Consider the following 14642-nt stretch of genomic DNA (forward strand, 5'->3'; position numbering starts at 1 on the left):
GGAATTAAAGTAAAAATACAGTACACTCTCGATTATCCGGACTAATGCTGGGGAGGGAGGGCACGGATAATTGAAAAACACGGATAATCCGAATCATCAAATTTTGACTTGGTTTCGAGTATAATATCATATTAACAACACAAATTTTTGTTTCATAATTTTAATACTCATTATTTATTAAGAAAAACGCTTATAATTAAGCAGATGTGTGGCCGTTACTACATATAGTTCTACTGTTTCCAAAATATAAAAAAATCTAATCAACCAGCCAGATGAAGTATTGAAGTTGTCTACTAATCCTAATTTTTCATGCAAAAACTAGGCTGTTTCCATACACAATTGACCGCTAATTGGTATTCCTTCTGCTAATTTTTATTTAACTATAGTTTAACTATATTGAATGAAATTAGAATTGATGATAAGTTAATTGAAAAAGTTGAAAATATAAAATACTTAGGTGTATACATAGATTCAGGACTAAATTTTAAAATGCACGCTGACTATATAATAAAAAAAATGGCTAGAAAAGTTGGTGTATTATGTAGATTAAGAAATATTTTAAGTAAAAAAAGTAAAATTTTAGTGTTTAATTCAATTGTCTTGCCACATGTGGTTTATTGTGCCACTGTGCTTAATTTGTTTAGTGGCCAAGATTTAGAAAAAATGCAAAAAATACAGAATAAAGCTATGAGAGCTATTTTGAATGTGAGTAGATTTAAGAGTATTGGAAGTATGTTAGATGAATTAGGATGGATGAGTATTAGAATTAGTCTAAATATTAGTACATTGTCTTTTGTTTATAAGTTAGATCATAAGTTATTACCTAAGTATTTTGATGATTATATAATAAGGAATAGAGATAAACATAGTTTTTATACTAGAAATAAGGACAAACTAGTTGTAAGTAGAGTAAGAAAGAATAAGACGGCTGGGGGTGTTTTTCACAGGGGTGTGCTCATGTATAATGCCCTCCCTGAGTGCGTCAGGTCTGCTAAAAACATGGATGCATTCCTGCGAGGTGCGAAGAGACACCTCTGTGAGGGACAGTACATATAAGTTAATTATAAATTTTAGAGTTAAGTATAATAATTAAGATGTATTTTTTTTTAAATTAGCTTGATAGCTAAAATATATATAAATAAATAAATAAATAAATAGTTGGAGTATAGTTGGAACCAAATCTTCGTATCTTGACATTTTCATACTTTCTCATTCCGAAGGACCTGCAGAACTATCACAATCTCTCGCGAACGCCTCTAACTTATTTTTTTGTTTAACTACATATATTTCGAACAGGTATGTTATTATATTAACAGGTATGTATCTGAAATATTTTCGAGTTAATAGCAAAGAAAATAATTTCATACAAAGCATTATAATTGATAATAATTAAACATACGTACATATGTTCGAAAAAATCTGCTCTGAATACACGCACTTATTACTTATTCGATGATCAAAAGCAACTGAAAGAATTGACGCAATAGTAATAAACATTAAAAAGGTAACGAAAAACATTTCTGTGTTTCAAATAACACGCATGTTAAGAAGGCTGGACAGCAGCGCCTTGTCCATACAAACGTACTATACTTCTCCCTTCCTCAATTATGGCACTAGAGAAATTATTTTTTAATATGCTATGGATATCCACCATTGAGGTGCATCTATCGTTTTATTTTTTTGATTAATTATTTTTTATATGACCTAGGAGCCGCCAAACATCTATAAAATCGCCTCTTTTCTACACCCACGGAACGAGTCCAGCGTGCTTATTTAACGCTCGATTTAAAAAAAAATACGCCGATAGATGCACAGAAAGTATCTTTCTCATACCGATGATGAAATTTTTTTAAAAATTTGTCCAGTTTTGGAGGAGAAAATAGGAGAATACGAAACCTCGATTTTGTCAATTTAAAATACGTTTTATCTGGTCGAAGCGCAACTGTCGCATTCACTCAATATATAAATTGATATATATTATCGCATTCACTCAATTTATACATACACTCAATATATATCGAAGAAAGGAACGGTAACAAAATTAAGGTTTCGGGTGTACAGCCCTCTTAAGTAGGGTTGCCAACTATTTCTGAGACAATTCCGGGACAAATAGCTCAAAACTCAATTTTTATTTATTTTTTTTATTCGTTCGGAACATATTTTATAGTTTTTACATGCGGAAAATATTACTTTGGTTCCTTTATTCGAATACAAAAATATATATACATAAGAGTAAAAGAGGTCTTATTTGCAATTCCGCCTTTACTAAGTCGATATTCATGTTATTCCTGGCCTTCGTCCACACACTGTGTGACTAAATACTCTTTCTGATATAAGCATTACTGCAGGGATGGACATAATGAAAGACTCAATTTTCTTCAGCTCAATCGATTTTTCACGCTTTTTGAAATACTCCGCTCATATCTTGTCACCATTTTGCTTGTCTAACATCTGGAAGAAAGTGAAATCGCCACTTTGTTCCAGATGTTTCCTTATTTTGCAAACAGCCGTATAACTTATACCCTCTATTGTCGCGAGTTATTATTAATGCTATAATACTTGCATTTCTCTCTTTAAAAAGAAATGCTTTTCGGCTAATCTAAAAATATATCTATTTAAGATTTTGGGTGTACAGCCCTCTTAACGGTCGCAATCAATCGGTGCATCTCATTATCATATAAGAAACAAATTATAATTAATATTTTTCAAGCACGGATAATCCGCACCCGGATAATCGAGAGTACACTGTATATCTTATTCAGTGTTTTACATTGTGTGCCCTTGGCCGCGGGTTGTTCTCTCGAATCGAAACGAATCGGGTCAATGGTTTTTGTGCATCGAATGTGTGTGGTTGCGCAATTCAGCTAATTTACCGTTACGTTACGATAGCCACAAGTACTTATGATTGATCTACGATTCTACGGAACAGACGATAGTGGTCCACGTGTTCAGGTCACGACCGGTCGAATTTTCCCGGGAGAAGGTTCTGGAAGTGGCAAGATAGTGGTGGTGGTGCTGCTGCTGCTGCAGCTCGCTACCGACACTTGTGAGACCAGGACCACATTATCCAATTACGATAATGGTGCGTCGACAATGACATAAATTGAACGAAGCCGGCCACTGCTGATAGAAGAAAGAATGCCTGGCGACTCGTCCAATAATTTATTCACATCCACCGCTCATTACATTTCAATTTCGGCAGGAAATTCGTAACACTTCCAATGTTAGATGTGGTATAAGACTGGAAGATTCGTTGGTGCTCCTCGGGTTGCATTCGAGACCGGTGAATAACAGATATTATGTGTTCCATAGTCAAAACGGAAAAAAAAAATAGTAGAATAGTATCCATATCTACAAAATCAAGACTCTTTTTATATTATATACATACATAGGTACACAGATCTTTTAGTTCACGAAGTCTTATCTATTAATAAGTTGTGTATGTATTGAAAACGAATGCGCGTAAATTGTATACCGGCAGAAACATCGTTAGGCCAGCAGTAAATATTGTTCAATTTTATTATATGGTACACATGGGTCTACGTGACGAGACAGAATGTTAAATTACAGAAAACACAAATATCGGAAGGCAAAGATCGAAAATCGAAAGATCAAAAAAAATGGTGCATGGTAAACGGTACATATTCACTTAATTTGCGCGAGCAGGATACAACAGGAACAAGAGGAACATGCTTTTCCTTCCGTATTCTGCGCGCGCACATTAATACGGGAGGAAAAGCCTGTTCCTCTTGTTCCTGTTGTATCCTGCTCGCGCAAATTAAGTGAGTATGTACCGTTTACCATGCACCCTTTTTTTTCGATCTTTGCCTTCCGATATTTGCGTTTTCTGTAATTTAACATTCTGTCTCGTCACGGAGACCGGGTACACATGTACGTATGTATGTAGGTAAAAATAATAAAAAAAACAATATTTCACCAATGAATACAAAGGCAATGAATTAAACATTTTATTACAATAAAAAAAAAGATAATGAATTTAAATCAAATCATAACAAATCATTTAAGTTATTTATCGAATGGCTCATATTCCAAGAGCTATTTATTTATTAAAAAAGCGGACACTTAAAACGCATTATATACGATATTTCATCTCCAACGTAATGGCAGATGATACACTAATGTATATTGATGACCAAAATGAGCAATATGGCAAAGTATGAAAACGATCGGATAAGAGATAAGAGATTTAAAAAAAATGACTTCTTAAACGAAAACCATGTGAAACGTATAAGAGGGTAGTAAAAATCAACAGGCCTCAGATGTAGAAATTCATAAAAATAAAGAATAAATGTAACAAAAGAAAATCTGAGCCCAATTATAGATTTTTACAAAATACATAATATATCTAGTACATATATGTAGACAAACAAATGAAAAAGAAAAGAATACAAACTAAAATATGACTAAATAGGACAATCCATAATTAAACATAAAGTGATATAATATAATTCGATGAAGAATATATTATATAATAGAAATAGAAATAGAAATGGTGCAATCAATCAAGACTCTCCTGATGGCAGTCCTGAATTGATGTAAGGAAATACCGAATAGATCAACCTCATTCAGCTCCCCGTGTAATTATACGATAAACACGCTGTAGATAGGAATATTTTAGGGAATTGGTTTTGAAAGGATTATGTGAAAAGAGTGCAACGTGTCTAGAATACCTAAGTGGGATCTTGAAACCAACCTTACTCAGTAAATCGGAACAATCAAGGAAACCATTTAGGAGCATAAAAAACATAGTAGCATCAGTTGTGAGACTTCTCAATGAAATCGTTGCTGCTGAGCCTGCATGTGATATTTTCCACCTCAGTGAGCGTAGGCTATCGGGTAGCCTGCGCTCATCATTATTTTCATAATTGAATGTGATGTATGAGTGGAATTTTGATCTTCTCTCTTCCATCCGGTCCATATTTTGTATTTGCGGCTGGTTCTTATACATGTAAATATATTGGAGCTGGCTATAGGTGCGAGACATTCCCTACTTTGTATTTTATTATTTGATATTTTTACTTTACCTGCTATTATTTTTTTATGATTATGTATAAACGTATTTTTTGTCTGTATATGTATATGTCACAGTGAAATTATATATCAAGTGAAAATATATTTTCACTGACGTTTCAATGAAATCATAACCAGTTACATTTTCAGGGTTGGTTTTATTCATTTAAGATTAGATTGTTAGGGTTGGTATTATTTAAGGGTTAGGATAGGTTAGGTTAAGTAAGGGTTGGCCCTATTCATTTAAGATTAACCAGTAGCGTGGTCTACTGGTGAATGTTAAATTATCTCGTACTTGATGTTACGAGTTCGATTACCGCTAAGTCTCGCTATTGGCCAGACCTTGATTTGTCAAGGTCGATCATTTCTTATCAGAATTTGCCAATTTTTCTGATTTTCATTGTAAAACGATTCCTGTAAAATTGGCGTTTCCTTCCCAATTTTCTGTTGCGAATCTTTAGTTATTGTTATATCTTAGGTTTCGCCATATTGCTCCCCATAGATGTCTCTGTGGTTGTTTATCGAATATAAAAATTCGTATTGTTACATGAAAGTTATTCATCATTATTTATCGTATTAATACGATATTTGTAACATCTGACGATAGATGTCAGATATTGTTTAGATTTACATGTATCTATGTAATAATTATGTGGACCAAGAAGGTGCATTTGGGGTTTACCTGTTAAGCCTTCCTGGTATATTTGTATATATGTATGTATGTAAAAAAAAATTGGGTTTTTAGAGTTAAATTTTAAGTTGTAAATTCATTGTTTGATAAATTTTCACTTGAAATATGCTTTCACTGTAACATTGTATAAATGTATGTATATATATTTTTATTTTTATCGTCTCTCCGTATTCTTTCGACCATTGTGGCGCATTAGGGACTCCGGTAATACCACAATGGTCCAAACTTAAAATAAAAATAAATAAATCTCCATATCACTCAGTACATACATATGTATATCCTAATCAACGTCGGCATCCGAATCATCAGTAAGGTTTATTATTAATTTCGAAATAGTCAACGAACCATTTAAAATTTATGTTTCTACCGGTATACACAATCACTACGCCACAAAATGCACGCATTTGTTAGCAATGCGTATATATTGGTAGAAGAGTGTTTTTTCTAGACCTGTAGAAGACCTGTATATAATAATGGCAGACGATACATTAACGTATATTGATGACCAAAATGAGCAATATGGCAAAGTATGAAAACGATCGGTTAAGAGATAAGAGATATAAAAAATGACGTCTTAATGTGAAACGTAAAGGTTTGTAAAAATAATGAATGTTTCTTCAAATCTACGGTTTTCAACTCAAGACCACCAAATTTGTTATACTGTCTCATAGTGCCTTAATTTAGATCCTAATAGGGTTTCAGAGCCTTTTAAAGGTTTTTCCAATTTACATCAGGCATTGCGTTAAAAAAGGATCAATGTCCTTTTCGTATATATTTTTGTTTTATTTTAGGGCAAACATGTTACACTATAAGAAATGTTCCTAACGAGAATATTTAGTCTAGATGATTTTACTTTTTATAAACAATAAGATGATTCGCAAAAATTCTTTATTTTGTACATATGATGAAGGTTAAATGTCCTTAAAAGTGTGATGATTAATATTCTGTTAAAAATATCTAACTGTAGTGTATAAAAAAATTATTATATCGAAAGTATTAATTTACATACATATTTTATATAATACTAGCTGAACCCAGTATGCGTTGCAATGCCACAATAACGCATGCAAAACCGAAGGAGAGTTTTGGACACTGTATAAGGAGCTTGTGGATGATGGACAAATTTTTTTTAAATATTTCTGTAAAAAATTTTAAATTTTTTTAATTTTTTTTTTAAATATTTGCGCCAAAACCATGTCGAAAGATTGAACAGCTGTCAACTGGCACTATCGACAATTGGTCCAAAACAGCAAAGCGGCAGACTCGTGGCACGTAATTCGCGTGTATATTTCCACGATGGCTAAAAAAACGGATACGATACGTTGACGGATGTTGCTGTAAGGTATGAACAGGAAATGTCGGGTACTGCTGTAAGCCTGCCGCGGCATAAACGTGACGGTTGGTATGAATATACCCATACAAAATGTACCAAAGAATACTTTTCGTACGGCCAGATACCTGCTGAAGTCGGTACGTGCTGACTAGGCATGAACAGACCTTAATCGGTTTAATGGTTTAGGAGCCTATCCGAGACACACACAGACATTTATTTTTATATATACATACATATATAGATGTGTTGTAATGTTCAATTATATTTTTTGTTAAAATGTGTTCATTTTATTTTCAGTATCCCAATTCTGAAGGTGATGTCCTTGAGGGTCTAGAATTGAGCAGTGCCGCAAAGCGACTGCTTCTACGTCTCCTAGATCCAGTGCCGATTTGTCGTCTGAGAACGTTGAAAACTCTTCAAGAGACTGCGTTTTTTAAAGATTTCAATTTTGCCGAAGTGAGGGCCATGACTGTGAGTGTAAAAATAATTAAAAAAAAAACTTAAGTATGTGTCATATTAAAAGCATTATAAAATTCCTTTATTTTTCAGATTTGTCCTAATGATGTCCTCAAATCACACTTTCCCAATGGACCACCAGATCCACCGAAAAATTCGACATTTTCTGATTTCAATGATTCAAAAGTAGAATTATGATGATAAACTTGAATTATGTCACAAAATAATTTAGACGAATTTGATCATTTTATTTAGTCTTAGTATAAATCAATTTTTTCACAAAAATGTATCAAACACATTTTGTTTATATTGTTGCGTAGGGGTGGGTGGCGGATCCAAGTTGTTTCACAGCATTTATCGGTGATTAAGGAGATACACACACTGGCAGTGCTCCGTCCAGAATGTCTTGATATCGCCTAAGTACCGCCTTATAATGGATAGGTCGCTCAGGGTATCTTCGACGTCCGGTTACCTCCCTATTGTTTAGGCATGTACCCGGATATGTATTCCCACGACACTCAGTCCCACGCTATCGGTCACTTCTGAGAAGGGACCAATTGCGGCCAATTCGGTGGCCATTGTTTAGTCTACTTGCACTTAGTCTGGAGATAATCCTTGAAACCAATTATAACGGTCACACAGTCTCTGTGATGCTACTCGGCCTAATCCGATTGCACTTACTCGGCGGTGTACGTAACAATATGTTACAGTTGAAGTGTATTTTCAGTTATAATATATTCCAACTAAAATTCTAGATCATTCATATTCGAAAACAATTCAACTAGTGAATTATATATCTCAAGCACAAATATACTTACTACAACGTGCGCCAGTTGTAATATAACAGTTGAGTTTTGACAACTGTGATATTTTTACGAATGCTTTAGAATTCAATAATGCGTTAATATTTGCTAGATATTACGAATAAAGGTAATGATTACCGTATTGCGATAACTCTAAGAATGTGCTCAAAACAAAAATGTGACTTTCCAACTCAATTTACTAGTCGAGTGACGTTTTCTTACAACTACAACTTATAGTTGTACTGTATTTTCAGTTGTAATATATTTTGACCATTTGGAATGTAATTTGCCATATGAATCAACTTACGTTGGTTAGACAGAATATATTACAACTGAAAATACACTTCAGCTATACCGAAATTTGGTACCAGGTTAGATGAAATATATTCCAATTAGTCAAAATATATTACAACTAGAAGATACACTTAAACTGTAACATATACATTATATAATACATAATAAAACATCTCAAATACTCATCTTACATAATTTTTTTTATTTATGATTATGACTACAGTATACATACATTACACTTACAAAAAATATATATCATTGTTTATGTAGTAATATAACAAGCTTTACATAATCTCTGCCGTCCATGTATTTATGTGCCTTTAAATAATGTATTATTATATTATACACTGAATTAAATAAACCTATTTTATTTGATTTATAATAAACTTCAAAGCATTTAAATGTATTTCATTTGTTAAATCTTGCTTTTTTGTTTTTTCTGCAAATACGGCAACGTATGAACATTTTACACTTTCTTATAATAGCATGAAAATTATATATGAAGTAAATGAAGAGTTCAATCGAGAATCCAATGAGTGATATGCAATATCCGAAAAGCAATATGTAAAAGCATCCTTGAACATCTTCTAAATTTAACTTTTTATTGTCTGTCATGGTATCTGAAGCATCCATCGTCTTAAAACCTCTCCATTTGTCCAAAAGTCCACTCTCAAACAGTATCTTTATATAGTGATCATACCTGGGTTTCAACGGACAGTTTCTACTCAATGGATGCACTAAATAATGACTGTGAACTCGCTCTTGACCGATGTGTACAAACATTCTACCCTCGTCGTCTCTAAAAGTTCTCTCCAAACCTTTTATCATCATACAGTCCATCCAGCAAGCTTTGGACATTTTACGTCTTAGCTTATTCAAGCAAGAAAACATCTCTTCGTTTGCCACGAACCTCTTGTTAATCCCTATGTATAAATCCGACGTTTGTGGAAGTAAAACGTCTGGTGACGGGTATCCTTCTATTTGTAAACCAGTATCATAAAGTTCTTGAAACGTGTTTATTTCAGGATTTGTTCTAGGCATCGTCAATAAAGATACAATAGTGCCTTGAAACACGAAGTTTACTACGAAAATAAACCAAAACACAATAAATATAAAGACTCGCAGGGAATTCTTCTTATCCGTCCAGTTAACGGGTGCCGAGAGGAACAGTTGCATCGTATACAAAAAACTCCTTAGCAAAGCGTCAACATATTTCTTATCATTAGCGTCAAGAAGAAAAAGGAAGTAAATGAGCATCGTCATGTTAAATATAACTGTCACCATAATAAGAGCACCCGTGTCGAACATGTGAACTAAATTTACCCACGTCGGAATAAATCCAGCTTTGTGCACCACAAAGCATAGTCCACTTCCTTCCGCAGGGTATGACGTGTGCAAAGCAGGAAACGAAAATGGCAATAGATAGACTGTATTCGCATAATAATCGAATCTCCTGTATGATAGATCCATCAAACCCGCAACCCATGTTTGAAATGTGGGAGGGATTCTCGGTCCTTCGGGGTCGTGGTATTTGAAAGACACATTCATTTTTTCACCTATAACTTGCACTATATATCCATCTTTACCTTTGAATTTGCGTAAACCTGTTTCGTTACGATCGATTATTAGTAATGGTGGAAAATGTACAACGAACAGTGATATAGCGTAACCTCCTAAATCCGACGTTTTATCTTTGAAAGCGTCCGACGGGGAGTCGTACGCTTTAGTTTGATACTCGAGGCACGTTTGAATATACATGGTTTCCGAGTGTTTGTTGAAATCCAGCCCACTGCACGTTTGATTGCAATGAATATAAGGCGCCATGTCGCCTTCAAACATTTCCTCCAGGTTCATCGTTGACCAACAACCAAATTGGTTTTCATTAGAATCGTCCATGTCTGCCACGAATGGAGTGTAATCGGATATCTTCATTGCTCGCTCGTCGGTGTCGTATTCGAGGACGATGCAATTCAAACTGCTGTACCACCAGAATAGGTAGAATACTTTAGATAATTCTGACCTTTCGCGTGTGTGAACTATGAATTTTGCTTTGACCGACCAGTACATCGTTTGAGACATGTCTACAATTCCCTTTGTGATTTCCGTGAAGTTTTGAGCAAATATGAAAATCAAATTGGCCGGACGTTGTATATAGTTTTCAGTCGGATCGTTGGGCGCTTCTATTGTGAATGTATTTGGATATTTTTCTAACGAGCTCATCAACACTATGTCTATATTGAATGAGAATATTTTCCTATAAAAAAGGATCGACGGCAAACCATAAACAAGTACGGTTAATTTATTTTGGTTAAAATGATGCTTAGAAAGGATTTCAATCTGAATAATAATAAAAAAAAATTGTTTAAAAATAGATACATATTAATTTATGATTATATTTATAAATTAAAAATAAATACCGCAGTATCTGTTAATGTTCTATCATAGTTTGAATCGTCTTCTATGGCAATTTTTGATTCACCCACCATTACGAGTATAAAAGTCAAATATACAGTAATGAGTGGTTCCATCGCGACTATTACTCCAGTTGAAGGTTCGGATAGAAATATTCAACGGTGAATAATTTTTGGTATTATTCCCGTTAAATAATGAAGACATTAGGATTTTATCAGATTCTTCATTTCGAAGCAATTTCATACATATTGTATTTGTTTCCATTACTGTTAGTGTTTCAACGTATTATCTGATATTGCAATGTAGGCCAAATCTACATATAATTATATGATATAAATCTTTTAATCTTTTTTTTAACATTAAATATGTAGACGACATCCTATCAGATAGTTTCATAATTGAAAAAGAATGCTCCAATTTTGTTTTATTTACATATACGTATAACAAAATGTACATAAATGAGTTGAATATACACAAAGAATACTTTTAGATGCTGGAATGGCCGGAAAGAATAAGTAGCTGACTGATGAATAGTCTTGAGATTTTCGTTTGACACCACAACTGCAAAAAAAGGCAGCAAAAAAGTACATAATTGATTTCATGAAAAAAGCAATTGACTTGCACCGTTCATGAACTGAGCTTTTTTTTTAACAATTACATGAAATGAGTAATATCACGAATTGAGTGTAACATACATATGTACATGTACATATTTAACCAGCAGCGTGGACTAGTGGTTAGCAATAGTTGCTGCTGGCCAGACCTTGGTTTGTGACTCCAAGTCGATCGTTTCCTATCAGAATTTGCCAATTAATCTGATTTTCATTGAAATGGTTCCAACAAATTGTCAACCTTTACCCATTTCTCGCATCTTGAATTTCACTGACTCGTATAAAAATGCTTCTAATTTGTCCATAAATGTTTCTAAGCATCTTGAAATTTGACGATTTATATAAAAAAAATTCTCCGAAAATGTAATTTTGACAAAAATTTGACAAAATTTATCCATAGATGTCGCTATGATGCTTTGTTAAAATTATTATTAGTTTATAATCGGCCTGGAAGGCACATTGGGATTTACATACTTGTTAGGCCTTCCTGGTATATAAATGTATGTAAAAATAAAAATAAAATAAAAATACATGACCTTAGAGGAAACAGAATCAAAAAGAATAGCAGTACTTCCATGAAAAACGCAATTGATTTTTTTTACTAACCTCTTTTATTTTAGCTATTTATATATATCACCACTCAGAAATGAGGAAACTTTGGAAAAAATAATATTAAACTTAAATTATAAAAAAAATGTGTATTTGCTTAAGAAATATAAATTATGAATATTTTGGTTAATCTGAATGTATATCAATAAGTAAATTTAATATGCATACATTCTTCGCTATATAATGGAATGTTTAAAAATTTAATAAAACATTCAAATAATTTTTCCTTTTAAATTTATTCAGTAATATTTCAACGAAAAATATTAAAACAGATATACATTCTCCACAAATCAACAAATAAAAACATCCTTTGACATCAGCCATATTCAAAATTTTTGCCTTTGTAACATTTTTTACTACCTTAGGAGTCATTCCTTTTTGCCACTTGACAATTAATCCACTCTCTGCTATTTGGATGATGTAATACTCATACCTCTTTTTCAATGGTGAAGAGCGAGTGAACGGATACCCAGTATATAAGCTGTGAACCTTTTCACTGCCGATATGGATAAAGAAGTCTCCGTTGGGGTCCCTGATAGTCCATTTCAGAAAATTTGCCAGGCCGCAATCAATCCAACACGCTTTATTCACATTATTGCGTACATCATTGACACATTCGTACATGTCTTTAATCGGAATAAATCTCTTATTAAGCTCGATACATATCAGACTCTGGAGGCATCACTGCATCTTGTGATTCTATCCCTTGTATTGGAATATCAGATTTGTACAAATCTTTAAACGTATTTATGTCTGGCATCGATTTTGGATTAGTCTGAAGCGATACAATGGTTCCTTGAAATATGAAATTCACTAAGAAAGGAAACCAAAATATAATGAATACAAAAATACGAACTGAATTCTTTTTATCTGACCATGTAACAGGTGAGGAGATAAATAGTTGTAGTGCAAACAAATAACTGCGTATTAAGTTGTTTAAATATTGGCCACTGCCAGATTTTAACAAGTAGTAGTAATATATTAAACAGGTCATTTGAAAGACTATTATTACCATAACTAAAGCTCCACTTTCAAAGATGCCGATCAAATTTACCCAAGGAGAAGTGACACCAGATTTATGTACGATGAAACACAAACCACTACCTGTTACGGGATACGTAAAATCTAAAATTGATTTCTGAGCATATATTGGATTTGCCGAAAAGTCTCGTCGTCTAAATGCAACGTCTAGGAAGTTTTTCTGCCAAGTCTCTATGTTAGGTTTGTTTCGATTTATATTCTCAATGAGTATCAGAGTGAGGTTCATCTTTTTAGAAATAATTGCAACCGTATTTCCATCTACTCCGGAGAGTTTGTTGATGCCGGATTTGCTTTCATCGATTAACATAGTCGGTGGGATGTGAACGCCGACTAAACTGAAATTAAATCCATTAAGATTCACCGTTCTATCCCTGAATACGACCAGATCTGTACTAAATTTGTTGTTGAATACTTCGATACAAGTTTGAAGAAATCTTGTCTTTGAAAATGTATCGAAATCTAAAGATATACATGAACGTTCACAGCCAATGTGTGATACATCTTCAATGTAATAATCTTCAGTATCTTATGTAGACCAACATCCGTACTGATTTTCATTCAAATAGTCAATCGACGTTACATACGGAGTGAACTCCGAAATGACTACACCATTATCTGTATGCTTTAAAACGACACAGTACAGAACTTTGTGCCACCAAAGTAAATAAAAGACTTCCTCTATGTTGACTTGGTTTGCACAATGGACGATACATTTGCATTCGATACACCAATAAATAGTTTTTGAAAGTTTAATGATTGCCATTGAAACTTCTCGTACATCATTTGCAAAAATTACTACCATACTAGGCTGACGTTGCACATAATTGTCCGTTTGATTTTTCGGCACAGTTATACTAAAGCTGTTGGGATCGATTTCGTGACCATTCATCACAACTACGTCGATATTCATTGAAAATAATTCCTCGTAAACGTTCTGAGGAAGCAAACCGTACAGAACGATCGTTAATCTATCTTGATTCAAATGGTGCTGTATGAGTAAATAAATCTGAAGCAAATGTCAAGTGTAAATATTACACGAGATAATATACAACACATTTAATAAATTCAATAAATACCACAGTATCTGAAATGGCCGCTTCGTCATTATTTTTATCAGTGCAGTGTATTTGTTCACCTGACAAAATGGCGAGAAAACAAATCAAACCAACTTTTAACACCATTTTGATGTAAATAGTAGTGTGTGACAGAAAAATTGGTATTAATATACAACTATGCCAACAGATACTATTGAGGCTTGTTTTTATTATTTTATGTGGATTGTTATTGCAAATAAAAGTTTTTGATTGTTTGCATCGAATTTTTCCAAGACAACGTATTTTTGATTATACCAATCCCTCATT

The 14642-nt window shown here is 33.4% G+C and overlaps 1 protein-coding gene across 1 annotated transcript in view; it reads left to right on the plus strand.

Annotated features, from left to right (window-relative positions):
* Window positions 1-9013, plus strand: part of Atg101 (autophagy-related protein 101) — a 115701-nt gene extending 106688 nt beyond the window's left edge. Inside the window, exons 8-9 of the mRNA XM_077429918.1 lie at window positions 7353-7526; window positions 7605-9013. Coding sequence (XP_077286044.1) covers window positions 7353-7526; window positions 7605-7709 — 279 coding nt within the window. The 3' untranslated portion in view covers window positions 7710-9013. The remainder of the gene's footprint in view (window positions 1-7352; window positions 7527-7604) is intronic.
* Window positions 9014-14642: the final 5629 nt, after the last annotated feature.

Source organism: Arctopsyche grandis, chromosome 4 (genome assembly GCF_051622035.1).
Source record: "Arctopsyche grandis isolate Sample6627 chromosome 4, ASM5162203v2, whole genome shotgun sequence".
Lineage (NCBI taxonomy): Eukaryota > Metazoa > Arthropoda > Insecta > Trichoptera > Hydropsychidae > Arctopsyche > Arctopsyche grandis.